This window comes from Nuphar pumila, chromosome 2 (assembly GCF_984573655.1).
Source record: "Nuphar pumila chromosome 2, dmNupPumi1.hap1.1, whole genome shotgun sequence".
In the NCBI taxonomy this organism is placed as follows: Eukaryota; Viridiplantae; Streptophyta; class Magnoliopsida; order Nymphaeales; family Nymphaeaceae; genus Nuphar; species Nuphar pumila.
In genome coordinates, this window is record NC_143250.1 from 80,850,760 (window position 1) to 80,868,584 (window position 17,825).

A 17,825-nucleotide genomic window follows, 5' to 3' on the forward strand; every position below is an offset into this window, starting at 1 on the left:
AAAAGACAAGAATCAAACAAGTCATGCTAGTAAGATGTCATGGATCCAACATCATAGAAATTGAACAGATGATTTCTGACATAAATGATTCGCAGATATTGATAAGCCCTTCCTCAAGGAAAAATTCAAGAATTAAGGTTTTCTGATGATTCGTACAATGGATGTCCTCTCTGCTGAGCCCAGGGAAGGGGGCTCTGAAATGTGAAGTTCTTCAACCACACCACCAGTATTCAGCTTGCTGTGCATATCCTATATTTAATTGACTCCATAAGAATGACAATCTCATCATAAATATTCTACTACAAGCAATAACGCCAATATAGAGTAAAAGAAATAGCAAGAAACAGGTCTTCAAACTATGCATTAGCCAAAAAACAAGAAGTAGCACATGATAAAAGCTGACATATACTTCAATTAATTCCACTTTGATTTGCTAGCATTGATGGCAGCAGTAAGTTCTGAAACAGAATGCTGGAAGACCTACCTACATGCATTATAAACCTATTTTTGAAACTTTACAACACTCACATTAATGAGTTATTTATGCTTGTGATGAGAAAAATATCCAATCAAGCATGTATTTTAGAGGATTTTAGTTGATAAATGTTCGATGGCTCAAGTTTGATATTAAAAGTGCAAAAATATGAATCACCTGTGATTCACAGAAGTCCAATGCACACAACAATCAAATTGTCAGCCACAAACAGTGGTTCGAGCTGCCACAAATATTTCCAGTAATTGTTGAGTTCTTTACTTTCTGGAAACCAAAAGATCCCACATGCACATTGCTTCCAACTTCCAGAAACCCATCATGTATTGTTATTATATTATCCATATAATATACCTAAAGATGACAGACTTTGTCTCCAAGTCTGATGCTCAACCGTGGCAAATGTCTCTCATCAATTATTTACCTCAAGACTTAAAGATGTACAATCATTTAACTGTATTGTCCACCACATACAAACGTTCATCATTAATAGCTTTAAGATTCACAGGATCTCCACCTCTTCTTAGAGTAAATCTCCAATCAAGCTATCCTAAATCCCACAAATTACATCAGAATTATTTAGTTCCCTTTCAAGTACCTAAACATAGGAAGGAAATCAAACTATAAATAAAATTTACAACTCACATCTCTCTTTAATCAATGAACCATGCATTGCATGGACCACCACATCAGTACAATTTGATCATGCATAATATAAGTTCCTAATTATTATAACATAACTATGCTTTGCGTATTGGTTTATCCTTTTACTCAACTAAAAATACAATTTGCACCGCCAAATTAGTTTTTAAAAGACTTTTAAATGAGAAATCAACACATTTACAACATCTGAAAGTTGCTTAGCAACATAGCTAACAGCCAAACATGGCAACCATAAACAAGACATAGAAAAGGTATTCAGATGAAACATCCCCAGCTAGCGACTACAACTCCTAGATCACCTCTAAAAGTTTGTACTACACTGAATCTGCATCTGCTTCATTCTTAACACATTAAATTTCTGCAAATAGAATAAGAATTAGTTTAATCAGAGCTTATGAGAATCAACTTGCCTACTCAAATTTCTCTTTCAGATATCTCAGATGTTCAGGATAACCCCTTTTCCTCAACTCTTCCACAACAAATAACACACAGGTATACAAAAGAGTCATCGCTTGCTGAAGTCTCTTAACAGAAATTGTAATATCGTGTATTTTTCATACTTATTTAAATTTTGAGATTTCTAAAATTTGGCTGTGTTGTAGAAATATAAGAAAACCCTCAATATTAGGATGCAATAATTGAGTCTGGGCGTAGCTCAGATCTCATTGAAGAGACCGAAACGGGCCCATTAAAAGGTGATAAAAAGTTTTATTTTCGACCTTTAAATTCAAGCGTTATTTTCGGATGAATTTCAGAGGCAAAATTCAAGTTATATATCGTTGGATACGTCTCAAAATTCTGAGTGTAATGGTATTTTACTTTTCTGAATTCGGGCTACGGTTGTCCTCAAAATCGTGTTTTTTCAAAAAAGGACCGCCTCGACGAGCCATGTCCGGATTTGGATCGAACTAGATTCGATGGATTTGATCCAAATTAATATAGATCTGGACTCTATCCAAGACCCATACTAATCTGGATTTGATCTAGCCCAAAACCCATTGGGATTTTTGGAGATGGATTTGGATCTTGGATCCAGATGCAAATCCATGCCCAACGAATTTCCACTTTTAAATTCATTAGATAACTTTAAATTGGAGTTATTTAGTGTTAAGAAGTCTTCTATATTATTAAAATAACCTTTGAAAATTTCTAGATACTTATTAATTAATTAACAATAATTAATTAATTAATTAATTTTGATTTAAGTCTTAGTTTAGGACTCTAGGTAGAGTCCTTAAACCCATATAGAATCACTTAATAAGTATCCTAGTTCAATAAAATAACTTTTGGAAGCTTCTAAGTATTTATTAATTATTTATTATTAATTAATTAATTAATTGTATTTAATTCCAAATTTTAAGTTGGATTTGGTTTAGGACTCTTAAAAGAGCCCTTAAACACTTATGGAAGCAACTAAGAAGGTTTTGGAAAGTCTATTAAAATGGAACTTTGAAAAGTCAACAAAATAAAAGAGTTTCAAAATTTTGGAAAGTGAGCGAGTTCCAATTAGAGATTAAGTCCAGCCCTCTCTAGAAAGGCTGGATGGATAAGAGGAGATGTCACCCCCCTTTTCTCTATAAATAGCCTCAAAAAGAGAGAGAGAGAGAGAGAGAGAGAGAGAGGAAGAGAGGAAGGAGGAAGAAGAAGAAGAAGCTTGGAGATCCATTCATCTCCAGTTGTCCGGTGTTTTCTACCCATCCATTCATAGCTTCTTTTTTATCTACGGTCAAGGTACGGGTCTTTCTTTTGTCTCGGATGAGAAAATGAGCCTAAATAAGCTTTAGGCAACGTTTTTAAGGGGAACCATGGATTCTATCTTGATCTTTCATGGTTTAATCCATGGGAATAGATGTAGGAAGGCTTAGTATATGTGATATTTGTTTCCCTATGATTTTCTGCATGTTTTTACGTTTTTTCCTATTCATATATATATATATACAGATAGAAGCATGTATATTTATGCATATATATGTTTTTGCCTTGTATGGACTCTTTGGACAGGTCTGAACAGATTTGTCCCATGTTTTTAGTGAGCTGATTTGAACAGATCTGGCCATCGTGAAGATGGGCAGATCTGGCCAGATTTGAGCCCCTATCCATGCTATCTGTTCTGAACAAATTTGTCCCCTGGACAGGTGGACATGTGGTTGTGGTTCTTCAAACCGAACCAGATCTATGGAAATCAAAATATGTGCATATTCAGTTAATGTAAAAAAATGATTTTTGGCGGTTTTTGGTCCGGGACAAGATGGACAGCTGTCCAGTCCCAGCCTGGACAGTTGGCTGGGACAAGACAGTCTATTGTCCAGTCCCAGGCAGCTGTCCAGTGGACCAGTCCCAACCGACTGAATCAATCTAATAATGAATACTCAAAGCAAATTAAAACTGTCACTTTGTGATTATAGCAAAGGCCATTAACTTGGCTGCACAGGTGGACTATAGTAAAGTACAGGTAAAATTGATAAATAATATTTGCCATATTGACAATGAGGTGCACTATAGTAAAGCACAGGTAAAATTGATAAATAATATTTGCCATGTTGACAGTAAAGAAACGCTTCTAGGACAAATGACCATCAATTGAGCAACCTCTTAAACGAAACAAATGGAGCATCATAATTTGGAACCGTCTTAGCATAGAATACTCACAGCGACATGATCACCATTGTTTCGAGAAACATATGGACATTTTAAGTAGAAAGAGGAAGCAAAAATTTGTAGTGAATTTTGCATTGTTTTTGTGGAGTATAAGCAAAGGAATTCCAGGATGCAATTTACAGGCTTTTACTGCGAATGTTACTAGTGGTGTACAGAATGATGGCTCCAGCCGATTCAGTCGACTGAACTCAATCTGGAGCAGACCAGTCCCAGCCGACTGGTCGGCTGGGGCTGGCACACTGTCAAAGATAGAAAAACAAATATTTTGTTTATTCTTATTGTCCTGTGAAACAGAAATTTTGTCTTGATTACTGTTCATGATTTGAATAGCATGTATTGACGCATGTTCATAACTATTTATTCCCTATAGATTTGTGTGAAATTAAGATGTGGAGAATTGTTTAATGCAGTACATGGCTTTTGTATTCTCCATGTGAAGATCATCTCATAGTAAAGCAATCTTTCAAACCTTTCCTATAACAATTTCAGTAAATAATAGTGTTGCTATGTCTTCTCATGTTCCATCTTCTGTAAGCTATGTCACAGGGATTCGGCTAGGAGGGTGCCGCACCCGCGTCGACGCGACTCGACGCGGGTGCGGGTGCCGCACCGGGTGCGGTCAACCCGATCCTGGGTGCGTTGACCGCACCCAGGATCATTAAGGTCCATTTTGTTTTTAAAAAAAATTGCCCAAATGGGCTTCTCGAATTTTTTTTAAAAAAAAATTATGCTGAGTCAGCTGCTGCAGCTGTCAGCAGCAGCTGTTCTGTCAGCTGCTGACAGCAGCTGTCTGTCAGCTGCTGACAGCTGCAAAATAAATAAAAAAACCCTATTCCCCGACCCCCTTTTATATATATATATATATATATATATATATATATATATATATATATATATATATATATATATATTACATTTTTGCCCCTGCCGCACCCCCGCACCCGGGTTTTTTGGAAGTGCCGAATCCCCGCACCCGCACCCGCACCCGCACCCATGTGACATAGTCTGTAAGTTATCTAATAAATTAGCATCAAAAGAAAAATTTTAAACTGTGTGCTGATTTCTAGGTCCATCTATTCACAGTTAGATTTGTAAGCCCATAAATACAGGGGGGTATGAATTTTATTGGACAAACACTCATAAACAAATTGATATCTGGATATTTGGAAGAATCACACGAATAAATTTCAACTTAGATACTTAAAAGGCAACTTTTGCCCAAATATGATAAAGCTGTGGGTGACACAATAAGAAGCTGCGAGAGTCCTATTTTCTCAAGTTATATTTCAAAACTGGTAATAGCTTTGCATCTTGCAGGATCTGGTGTCTTCACCCAGAGAAAAAGCAATTTGTGGGCTAATTTAGGCAATCATGGAGAACCTGTAAGCTGCCAGGCCCTGGCAACTTGTACATAGGCCCGGTCTGGGAATGTGTAGGGGCTGACAGACCAGCCGACTGAGTTCGGCTGGGCTGGAGCCGAGCCCCAGTTGGCTGGGTGCAGTAAAAAAAAAAAGGGGGAGGGGGGGGGAACCAGTTTTTGTTAAAAGAAATTTTATTTCTTTTTTTATGTGTTTCTGGATTATTGGCTGAGTCAGCCCCTGCCACTCGACAGGACTGACCCAGCTGACTGGGTCGGCTGCGCCATCTACCTGCAGATTTTTTTTAGAATAGAATATTTGAGTACATGTGCAAAATACATTCAGACTGTATTTGTGGTTGTATCCTCAGTTTATGCATAGATAAGGGCCAACTTAAAATACTTAAACTTTCAGTTATGTTCATGATTATGGGAATCTGGAACCAAAATTCAATTATGCAGGTAAATTTTCAGATTCGTGTTTTGAATTAAATTTGGTTTGATGCGTGCAAAAGAGTGATATTTTTTACATGCTTAAACTTATTGTGTTATGCATATCCATGGTATTATTACAAAGTTGTTTTCCTGTGCATGTGCATACATGTAAGGGATATGTTTTGCATCTACATAGTTGCATGAATGTTCACATGTTAAATTGAAATGATCCATGAATGAAAGCATGCATTTGACATGAATATGTGTATTGAATGAAAGCATACACTTAATATGAATGTGTGAACACATGCACATGCATGTGAATATTGTTGTTTCATGCACATCTCGGTATTGGCGAATATAATTGTGCATTGAAAGGCATGTGTAATGAATGCATAATGGCATGTAATTCATGATTTTTGCGTATAAATGCATCGATGATCAAATAATAGATCATTGTGGGTTGTGTGAGTCTTGAGCTTGGATTGCTCCTACTTTACTTATTTTAATGCATCGCAAAAGTCACATTGATATTGTTTCACTATATTGCAATGTTCTAAATTTTTCACGGGTTGTGGTCCTGTGATAAGCCTTGCATTTAGATATGGAAAATTGTGTTACTAATTTTGCATGATTAATTGCAAATTAATGAACGGGTATTAATAATACGTTCTGAGATATCCCATCTTTATAATGAGACTCTTAGAGTTGCGGTTTTTTGGAACTGTGAGGATACTAAAACTCCGTGTGTATTGTTGTTACCCCTGAACTCGATATTAAGGTTCTTTTCCTGGCCACAGTTTTAAGGAGAATCTGTCACTTTACTTGGGGGTGGTGTATAAACACAGTTGTTGTTTTGGTATATTAAGAAAGTGGCACTTGTGGATGTAAAGGTCTCTGGTGTCCCGACATTAGATGTGGAGGTCTAATGTTTCGAAGGTTGTTTCGGTCGAAGTCTAAGTTTGGAAATCAGTAATAAAATACGACTTGTGTGCTAAGTTACCTTGAGAACCCTACTTGACCTCGAAAATTTTACCCGTTTGGAGTATCTGCGGGCAACTGTAATAAAAAAAACTTAAATTATGTGCATTTAATAGGGACATGCATATAAAAAGAAAAGTCTGATAAAAGATAATAATGTATTCATGCATATGCACTGAAATCATGTATATTCCTGTTATGCATTAGATCATACACATTTATTTGTTCCCTTAATTGTGATATATTGGTGAATGCATGATGTTTGTTCCATAATGCATGTTAAATGCTTTTATTGCTTAATTTGTGGTCCTTGTTGTTTATTAAATTGTTTGTCATGCTTAATAATGGTTTCTCATTGTATGAATAGTTAATTGAATCATGAATTTGTCATAATTGTATCCCTCTAAAATATTGCAAGAATCTTATTTATTTGTTTTTTACTTATGTGTTTCATTAAAGGGATTCGTACACAGAATTCTTTGGATTTTAACACCCCTACTTTTGTGTTTTTTGCAACCTCAGATGCTCAGTGAGGTGACTTGCTTTGAGAGAAGCTACGAGAGGACCACACGATTGCTTGGCAGATACCTTGAGACAGTGTGACTCTTTTTTTTACTTTATTTACATTTTATTTGCTTATGTCTCGGACTCTATGCATTTTAATAAATAAAGTTTGGTTTGATTTGGTTTGAAAGATGAGTATAAGATCTCGTGTGATAGTGGTTGTGTTTAACTGTAATAGCCCCAGATTTCTCAGAATGTTTCCGCACTTGTTAAAAAAAATTCACTTTTTCAAGGCTACGAGTTGGGGTCATTACAGAAATGATATTAAGCCATATGTTTAATGGCATATCAATAATGACCAACAATGAGAATCATGAAGAAATTGATGGAGATGTAAATCATAGGATAAAGGTTGGGTGGATGAAATGAAAAAGTGCAATTGGAGTGTTGTGCGATCGTAGAATGCCATTGTGGTTGAAGGGAAAGTTTTATAGGACGACTATTAGGCCCGCTTTACTATATGGTACGGAATGTTGGGCTGCCAAGAGACATCATATTCAAAAAATGAGTGTAGCTGAGATGCGTATGCTGAGATGGATGTGTGAAAATACAATAAAAGATAAGATTCGGAACGAGAAGATACGTAAGAAGGTAGGCGTTGCACCCATTGAAAATAAGATGAGAGAGAATCGACATATTCGGCGAAGGCCTAATGATGCTCCGGTTAGAAGGATGGAGAAATGGGAAAATATATTAGTTAAAAGAGGTTGGGGTAGGCCTAGGAAGACATGGATGGAGGTGATAGGAAAGGATATGAATGCTTTGAACCTCACCGAGGACATGGCATTGGATAGAAATGATTGGAGGAGAAAGATTCATGTGAAAGACCCAGAATGATTTTATTTTTTAGTTCATATCGCTGACCCCAATTGTTTTGGGATGAAGGCGTAGTTGTTGTTGTTGTTTGTTGTGAATGAGAATCATGAAGATATGAACACTTTCAACACCCCCCCCCTCAATTTCTCTCTTTCTTAATCTTATTCAACCTTGGCAAATTCCCTGAACACATGGTGTGAGATTGTTGGCAGGTTGGAATATTCAATTAAATAGGAATTTTAAAGTTACTGAGATGGCACAATGGTTTGAACTGATGGAGGTTCTAGATGATATTAGCTCAGTTGTTATGAATGATGAAGTGTCCTAACTTTGTGGTCACATGAGTGTGCTTTCTGTGGCCTCTTAAAATAAATGCTTGAACCAGGCACCATTATGTTGCCTCCTAAAGCTATCTGAGGACTTGTTCTGACCCTAGAGCAAGAATGTTCGCTTGGTTGGTGTCACTTGTTAGGATTCATATTCAAACAAATTTTATTAGAAAAGGTTTTTATGGGGACAGTATGTGTATCCTCTATTTCAAGGGGGAGGAATCCACATCACATTTCTTTTAACATTCTCAATTTTGTGAGGGCTTAGAATCATACCCGAACAAAGCTTATGAGAAAAGGTTTTTAAGGGGCAAGTATGTGTATCCTATATTTAAAGGGGGAGGAATCCACACCACCTTTGTTCTAACATTGTTAGGGATTGATGAAGTTTGTGTGGCAGATCTGAGACCAAAGGTGAAAGACTTTTCATGCCAACAAGACCTCCTCTTTGGGCCCAATCAATTCAAGAGCAGACAATGGAAATGAATTTGGTGGTACTGGTTGTTGACTGCTTGGCGGACTGCTTGAAAGGAAAGGAACAACCACACATTCAGGGAAGCTCGAATAAAATTATTTTAATAGATGTGTATTTGAGTGCAATCTCTAAGATGGTCTGGTGATAACCTTTCATGGTAGGGTCCAGTTCTATCTCTAATTTTAAAGTGAACATGGTGGTCAAAGGGTGCAGCACGCCGTACTTGTATAGTTTTTTGTTGATTATGCTTTAATGAAACTTTTCTTCTTCTAAAAACAACATTATTTCAATCTTTACACAATATTTGCATCTCTTTCCTCCTACTTTTTATGGTAGAGAGAAATCCAATTCACCAATGCACTCACTGAAAAGAGAAGAAAACTACTAAAAACAAATCATATAATATGAAGACAATGTGTGCATTGGATGACATTTGGAGTAAATTCGTGAATAAACAATGCCTCTTTTTCATTTCCATAATTAGTTGCCATGATGTGCATTTGTTACTTCAATGAGTATTTTCTCTTGTAGAGTGATTTATTGGGGATATACATGATGTTTTTCTTGAGCATAAATATCTAATGTCGACAATTAGATATATTCATGGGAACCAGATAATCGCTGCTTCATCATATCTTATTCATATACCAATTTTGTCATTGATCACTTTGTTTGAAGTTTTGAACATTATTCAATCCAAAAATGTGGCATTACTGGCACAAGAGATATCATTTTCTTAACATTTCTAATCTCTATGCACATAATGTCAAACTAATTATGATGTCATAGGCAATAAGTTGCAACAGAAGGGGAGATCAATTAATGATTTTAAAATATAGAAGTCATCAATCAATATAAGGGATGAAGATAATTAATTCGCTGGATATGGAGAAGGAAAGACACTCCATTCTTTATGATCATGTTTTTTTTCGCTTGTTTGCATCTTTACAAATTTGGACTACATGTGTGCGTACCATAATTACCAAAATGAAAAGTGAATAAGAGAAGCAATGCAGGAAGTGAAAGGGATATGAAGTGTGTGTGAAAGGGATGCAGGAAACTTACAAGCTGTGAAACCGAAACAACATGGAATCGAGTAGCAAAAAAACATGGAAGCAGATATAAGAATTGTTATAGTAAAAAATAATATATAATAATTAAAAAAAGGAAAGGGAGGGGGGAAGCCAATAAAAGGGAGGGGGAACCAAAGAAGAAACGAATGGAAAGCAATTGGGAAACATTTGCGAAGTGAATGGGAAGCATACTTTGCATTATTGAGAAGCGAGTTTCCTCTTTCAAGTTTTAGAAGTACACTTTCTGTACCATGATACCATCGGTGGTACACACTCTTGCTTGTATGGATCTAGCAACCAAATGGTAGATCTAACCGTGTTTAGAGTGGTCTATTTACTATGTTAAAAGGTTTTATCATGTCTAATACATAATAAGATTCCATTTTTTAGATGGTGAAAATCAACTGCCATGAAAATAAGGGTGGTTTAGAAATGGCGTAAAACATCATATTTCAGTCAATTTAACACATGGAAGTAGTAGATAGAACATGTTAAACATGATCAAACAGTTAGATTTTGCTTTCGGAACTTAAATCTACGTAAATCAAATGGGTACCACCCTATGTCACATGGGTGCGGGTACGGGTGTGGAGCAATTTCAAAAATTTTGGACACGGGGACACAACTATCTATCTATCTATCTATCTATCTATCTATCTATCTATATATATATATATATATATATATATATATCCGAGCCCGATATCGTCTTGGATTCGGGTCAGGTCTGGACCCGACCCGAGTCCAAATCAATTTTAATAAATGGACAAAAATAGACTAGGTCAAAGTTGACCGAATCCAAAATGTGGACGGACTCGGCCTCAATGCGTTGACCGAGTCTGACACTTAGTTGACTGTGTCCGCCCCATGTTTGAAGCCGCACCCGTGTCGGGGCATGTCGACGCGGGTGCGTCGACCTTTTAGCCGAGTCTGTGTGACTTAGGTACCACCATAAGCTACGGTGGTACAGTACTACCATAAAAGCACCCATGCATATGTATTGTGTGTTTGTGTGGTCCTATCCCCATACGCATCCTTTTAGAAAATCTCATGCTGTACCCCATACCTATGTGATATGTAGTATATGTCGTTGTCTATCAATTGTTCTTCTTAAATACTTAAAAAGATTCTCCCAACTTAATAAGTTTTCTAATGTCAAATCTATATCTTTCAGCATATTTTCTCTAAAGTATGCTCACCTCGTTGAAAGGGGCTAGAACAACTCCTCAAACCAATTATGAGAATGTAAATGAGTAGGTTTCAATGAAGGCTAGCCTTTACTTTTTGAGAAAGTTAAAAAGAAACCATTAATAAATCCTGGACGTGGCTCCATCAACGTTAAAGAAGTAATATGAGATAAAACAAATATGTTGCAGTTTACCAGATTAATCAATAGCGAGTCCACAATGGTAGTACCCATTGTTCGAAGCAAATGCCTGTGCAGGACAATCTGCAAGTGGACAGACATGATTAAACTTAATCTTATCATGATGAAAAGAGTTGCAGTTAGGCATGACAATAAAAAAATGTGCAAAAATTAAGAAAAAGTGCATCCTAACATACTGAAGTTGAAGGAACGTCTTCAAAGAGCTCTAATGCTTTCTCATAGAGCTGCATTTCCAAGGAGCTCTGAATTTGAGAAGAAAATAACAAAAACAGAAAAAATAGGAGAAAACAAAAGATAGGATTAGTCCATTGTATGCACATATACACAAAGAAACCAGAGCAACAGAAACAACAGTATTCAGATATAAGGCTAGAAAATGGATATACCAAAAAAAAGACAAATAAACTATTAAACAAGAACAGTAGAAATAATTGGTAAATTGTACTTTTGAAATTCTTAGTTGTAACAAAGAACATAAAAAAGCAAGGTCATCCCTTTCAAGACAACAGCAAGTTTTATAACTCCAGATTCAACAGTAGCAGGAAAAACAGATAACCTCATCCAACTTTCTCTGCATATTGTCAATCAACTTTCTCCTTCCATCTGCAGTTGCCATAAGCACAGCATTTCTTCTCTCCTTCCAGGAGGAGAGCAACATTGGCCTCAAATGCATCACTAGAGCCATAACCAGTGAGTCCGGTCCATCATGACCTGGTATGAGGACAAGTAATCAGACAATTTAGAATCAAGAGAAGTTTAATTATATGTAAAGGCCATGTGATGCCATATTTTAAGTTAACTCCCCAGACCTTCAAAATCAGGGAATAAGTCTAGAATCTGCTGAGCTATCCACTCTTTAGACAGTGCATCAAGTTCATCATCCCTTATTTTACTAGATTCTTTCTTTGTACTTAGCTTCACATCTGTCACTTGAGAGATACTGCTGTCCCTGCACTTTCCTTGATGTTTCTTAGTTTTTGCTGGCAGGTTATCCTGGCTGTCATGATTATTATCAATCGAACCAGCCCTTGTGGAGCTTGCAGTTTTACCCTTTTTCTTTTTTGAACCCTTTTCTGAATGTTTAGCACCACTATTGTCATCCCCATTGATCCCAGAGTCATCTTTAGCTTTGGGTCCACAGGACAACCGTGCACTATCATGAACACCATGACCAGAAGATAATTTTGTTTGGATATAAGCATCCACCTTTGTCTCTATTTGAGAGAAAACATCCTGCAAAGGATCAAAAATAAACAAATACACATCAACATCATCATTTCAAACTGAAACAACTAAATCTACCACTCAAAGTGATTATTGCAATCTAAGTGCTTCTTTACATTTTATGATATTGTAGCAGTTATGTCCATTAGCCATGCATGTGTATATGGCAGTATCTTCGTTTGCAAATGTGCACAAGTGCGAAAATGTAGGTTTATTCAACCAACAGAACATAAAACAATGCCAAAACATAAGCACGTGTACACACACACATGTAAGCTCATTCCATACACATATCCTAAGTCACACGGATTCGGCAAAGCAGGTGCCACACCCCCCATCGACACGACGCGACGGGGTGTGGGTGCGGGTGCGGGTGCGGGTGCAGCACCCGGTGTGGTCAACACGACCCTGGGTGCGTTGACCGCACCCAGGGTCATTTTCATCCAATTTTCGGACATAAAAAAAAATTGAGAGAAATGCAATAAAAAGTTTTTGAGAGTCAAAAGGAAATACCACTTATCGATATCATTTGCTACAACTAACAAGAAGTGCAATAAAAAGTTTTTGTGTTTTGTATTAGCATTCGTGAAGAGGGCTGAAAAGAATTCAGACTAGAAACATGGAGAATGCACATTCTTGCCAATTCAATCTCATCACAATCATGTAACAGTTTCAGGCAAACAAGCTACACCATAAGATTCCTGCTTACTCATGCTATATCCGCATCCATACCATTATGAGACTCTTAATGGGATAAGCCCATGAAATAACCATATTCTGCGCCATATTAATGTATCCACACAACAGAGAAAATATCATAAGATTGATCCTCAGTCTACTTATGCACAGACACTTCCATTCATATGTCACAGGGACTCTCCAACTAGGTGCCGCACCCGTGTCAGACCTGCACCCACACCCGATGCGGTCAACCTGACCCTGGGTGCAGTCAATGCACCCAGAGTCATTTATGTCCAACTTTTGGACTATATATATATATATATATATATATACTTTTTTATGTTTTTGCCGCACCCCCGCACCCAAGCTTTTTGAAAGTGCCACACCCCCGCACCCGCACCCATGTGACATAGCACATATCCATATGGTAAGGATGGATGTATGTATAGGACACATTTATCTATGTAAATGCATGTATTTTGATGGTACATCAAGGATCTGGCTTAAGTTTGTACATAGATGAAGTAACTCTTCTCTTTTTTCTCCTTCACTTGAGGCAAATGGTGGATGGTGTTAATATTAATGTAATATATGTATATGTATATGTATATGTATATGTATATGTATATGTATATGTATATGCATATGTATATGTATATTGTTTAATATATATATTACGTATATATTGTAATAAAATATGTAATAATATATATTATATATATTGTAAATATATAATATATATGGGAGTCAAGTCAAAGCTAGTTTGACTTGCTCCCAATGGCTAGAATTCTATCTGTTGGGAGCTCTCTCTCATTCTTTAATGAGAGGGGACTTTCCCTCTCTATTCTACTTCTCTTCTTCTCTCCTCTACTTTTCTCCATAAAAGGGTATGGATGTGTGGGAGTTATGGGTAGTATTAGGTATTTTATGTGTGTTTTGAGAATTATGTAGTGAGGAATTTATGTAATTTTTTCTTTTGTATCTCTAGTGTCCATTATGACTAGAGTTATTCAAAGTAATTTTCCTTTGTCTATTATGAATAGAATTGTTCATTCACTTTTTCATGTAACCTTTTACCTCTCATGTTTTTTATCAAAATGTTTTATATTCTTGGAGACCATTATGGAGTGTGTTGCGATCCGTGTCATTTCATGACATGGTATCAAAGTCTTGGCATCATGGTCTTAGAAAGGATTCGTATTTATGAATGGTAGAGACTCAAGGATTTCACATTCCGGTATATATCTTTGTATTTCTACCTTTATATGTATGGTAAGTGGTTTTTCTAAATGGGTTATGTTAATATTACATGTTTTTATTTTGAAATTAGAATACGTAGTCAACTAAAAATATCATCGAGTTTTTAAAGACGGGATTTAAACTTGTGGGGCCTTCTAATATAGTGCAAGTGATTACAAACAATGCAGCAAATTGCAAGTTAGCTGGTGAAGAATTGGAATAAATGTATAAGTATATTTTTTAGTTGCATTATGTTGTGCACACACTTAATTTGATCTTTAAGGATTTGGCACATGAGTTTCATTGGTTGGGAGAGACATATTTCTAAAGTAAAGAAATTTTAAAGTATATCACCAATCATTCGAAAGCATTAGCAATCTTTAGAAGTAATAAAAAAATAAAGCTAATAAAGATTGCAAAAACAAGGTTTGCTTCACATTATACTACTTTAAAGTGCTTTGATGTGAAGAAGAGCTTGAGGCTTACAGTCATATCAAATAGATGGAGAAAGTTAAAGCAATCATGCACTAATAAGACTATGAAAAAAAAGGATGTTATAACAAAAACAACTGTTCTTGATGAAGAATATTGGGATTATGTTCGTTTAGCATTATTGATTACAAAACCCATCTAGAAGATGATTACATTTTGTGATCGGGCCCTATAATAGGTAAAGTGTATGAAGGCATGGACAACATGTTAGGGGAAATCGAAGACAATCTAAAAGAACAACCAGATTTGTATGAAAAGATTCATAAGATTGTCTCAAATAAATAGGATAGAATGAATATGCCTCTCAATAGACTAGCCTACATGCTTACTCCAAAATATTACAAGTCAGAGTATCTCAAGATCCCAACACCAGAAGGGGTCAAACGAGTTTCTTCTGGTAAAAATTTTAATCTATCTATTTAATAAAGGTTGAGTTTAATTATTTAATTATTTTATTTGCATTTTCTTGTTATAATTAAACATTTTTTTAGCAGAAAAGGACAATGATATCTTAGATGGTGCAATGCACACGCTTGAAGTCATGTCTGCTGGAAATAAAGAGCTCTCTACACTTTATAGGTCACAACTTGTGGCTTTTGTGTCAAGAAGTGTAAGATTTAGCCCGAATGCAGCAAGAATAGATGCATTGAATCCTACAATGAATGTCCTTAATTGGTAACATTTTTATGGTGGTGATACACCCGAATTGAGAGCAATAGCTATTAAGGTTTTATCTCAACTTATTAGCACATCTTCTGCAGAAAGAGTGTGAAGCATCTATAGTTATATTCACAATGTTAAAAGAAATAGGCTCAATGAAAATCGTGTTAATACCTTGGTGTATATTCATTTCAATCTTCGATTGATTGACAGGTATAATTAAAGTGTTGTACTTTTGTTTTGCGATGTTATAAAATATTTATCTATCATTGATTATTTGTTAACTTAGCATTCATATTTTGTATTCTTGTTATAAAAAGGTGCAACAATCGCTACAAAGGACCTAGTCGAAAATGGGATATCAATCTGAAACTTCCTATTGTAGAAGAAAATATGTTGAGATTAGAGGACTTGCGTTGGAGAGATTTGGATGATAGTACACAATAATCAAGCACTATTTTCAAATCCAAACCCAAAGATGCGCAACCAAGAGCTTCATTGCCTCTGATAATCATACGTACAAATGAGGTAGAAGAGGATACAAATTAATCCAATAAAGCTAGTAGAACTAGCATAAATATACAAGAGTGACTATCAGTTCCTCAAGGCCAGATTGATCATTTCTTTAGCAGGAGACCTAGGCAAGGTATATGTTATGCATCTTGGGTTTTTTATTTTTACTTTCTTCTATATATGTATTTTTTATATATTAGATTAAGGTTTTTGAACATTTTAATTTTTTAACATATTCATTATAGGAAATGATTGGAGGAGAAGGATTCATGTGGAAGACCCAGAATGATTTTCTTTTTTGGTTCATATCGCCGACCCCAATTGTTTTGGGATGAAGGCGTAGTAGTAGTAGTAGTAGTAGTAGTAGTAGTAGTAGTAGTAGTTGTTGTTGTTGTTGTTGTTGTTGTTGTTGTTGGCATGGTCGTGGAGGGCAAAAAGGACGTGATGATGCAGAAAGTTCTCGATCTATTGCTGACCTGAAGGGGAAGAGAAAGATGACATATTATTGATTGCTGACAATGAAATGAACTCTTGAATTCTTAATTATTTTTTTTTATGATGTAACTGGAGTAGTCCGACTTAAAAACTTTTATGTTACTTTTTTTGTCATGGTCTTGTAATATTTTGTTGGTTTGATATGTACTTTTGTTTTGAAGCTTGCATGATGAACTGAAGTAGATTATGTTAATTTTAAGTTTAAAGTTTTGAACTTTATAGCTTATAGTTTACAACGTAGAACTTTATAGATTAAAATTTTAACTATATATTTATGTAATCTTTGAGTTTATTGATTTCTCATTTTCTATGTTGCAGAGATCACAAGAATCACATCAAATAACAAGTCATTTGATTCTTTTGTTGAAAAGGGTATATTTTTTAATCAAATTTATTAGTTTTCTTAATGCATTATTTAGTACTTGCATGCATTTGTTAAATGGTTGCAAGAGGAATGTGAATTATGATTTTTTCTTGATGTATTGTTTTTTAAATGCTTGAAAGTTGCAATATGATGCATTTATTAGATAATTGCAACATGTATTATTTATTGTCTAAGATACTCATATTTTATTTTGCCAATGATAACATAAATTTTATTTTTTGATAAATTAAATATATATAATTACATTTTTGCTTCTCTTTCGATTCGTATTTGCTTCCCTTTCGATTCTTATTCGCTTCTCTTTCGATTCCCACTCGAATCCTAGATCGCTTCCAGTTCGCTTTCTAGGTCGCTTCCGAGACGCTTCCTGATTCGCTTTTAAGTCGTTCCGCGCTTCCTGCTTCCTAAAATTTTAGAAGTGCCTCGCTTCCCGCTTCCCGCTTCCGCTTCTCATATCTCTTCTCGCTCCTGCTTCTTCGACTGACAACTCTGGGGATGGCCCCTATTTATACAAGAGGGAGAGGACTGAAGGAGAGCCCCTTTAGAGCTCTCCTTGAGAGTCGTTGGACCTAGTCCAATGGCTCTAAATATAGTCGTTGGACTAGGTCCAACGACTGTATTCTAGTCAAGTCCTAATCGAGACTTAACTATATTATAATATCTAGTTCTAAATGAACTAGCTAATAAATAAAAGAAAATAAAAAGAAAAGGAAAAATACATTAAAAATATATATAATAATAATATAATATTATATTACTATTATATATATTATATATGATACATTTTACATTTTAACAAGCTATCACTGGGAACCTAACTTGAGCTTCGAAAATTGTTGTGTCCGTTTTGAGTATCTGCGGGTTTAATGAAAAGTGAAACTAAACTTATGTGCATTTAATAAGGACAT

At 35.6% G+C, this 17,825-nt stretch overlaps 1 protein-coding gene across 1 annotated transcript in view; it reads right to left on the reverse strand.

Annotated features, from left to right (window-relative positions):
* LOC149845826 (E3 UFM1-protein ligase 1 homolog) overlaps positions 1 to 17,825 on the reverse strand; it is a 154,426-nt gene that overhangs the window by 57,241 nt on the left and 79,360 nt on the right. The window contains exons 9-13 of the mRNA XM_089996038.1: positions 12,038 to 12,461; positions 11,785 to 11,939; positions 11,405 to 11,470; positions 11,223 to 11,291; positions 157 to 249 (exon numbers count right to left, since the gene is read on the reverse strand). Of these exons, the coding sequence (XP_089852164.1) occupies positions 157 to 249; positions 11,223 to 11,291; positions 11,405 to 11,470; positions 11,785 to 11,939; positions 12,038 to 12,461 (807 nt within the window). The remainder of the gene's footprint in view (positions 1 to 156; positions 250 to 11,222; positions 11,292 to 11,404; positions 11,471 to 11,784; positions 11,940 to 12,037; positions 12,462 to 17,825) is intronic.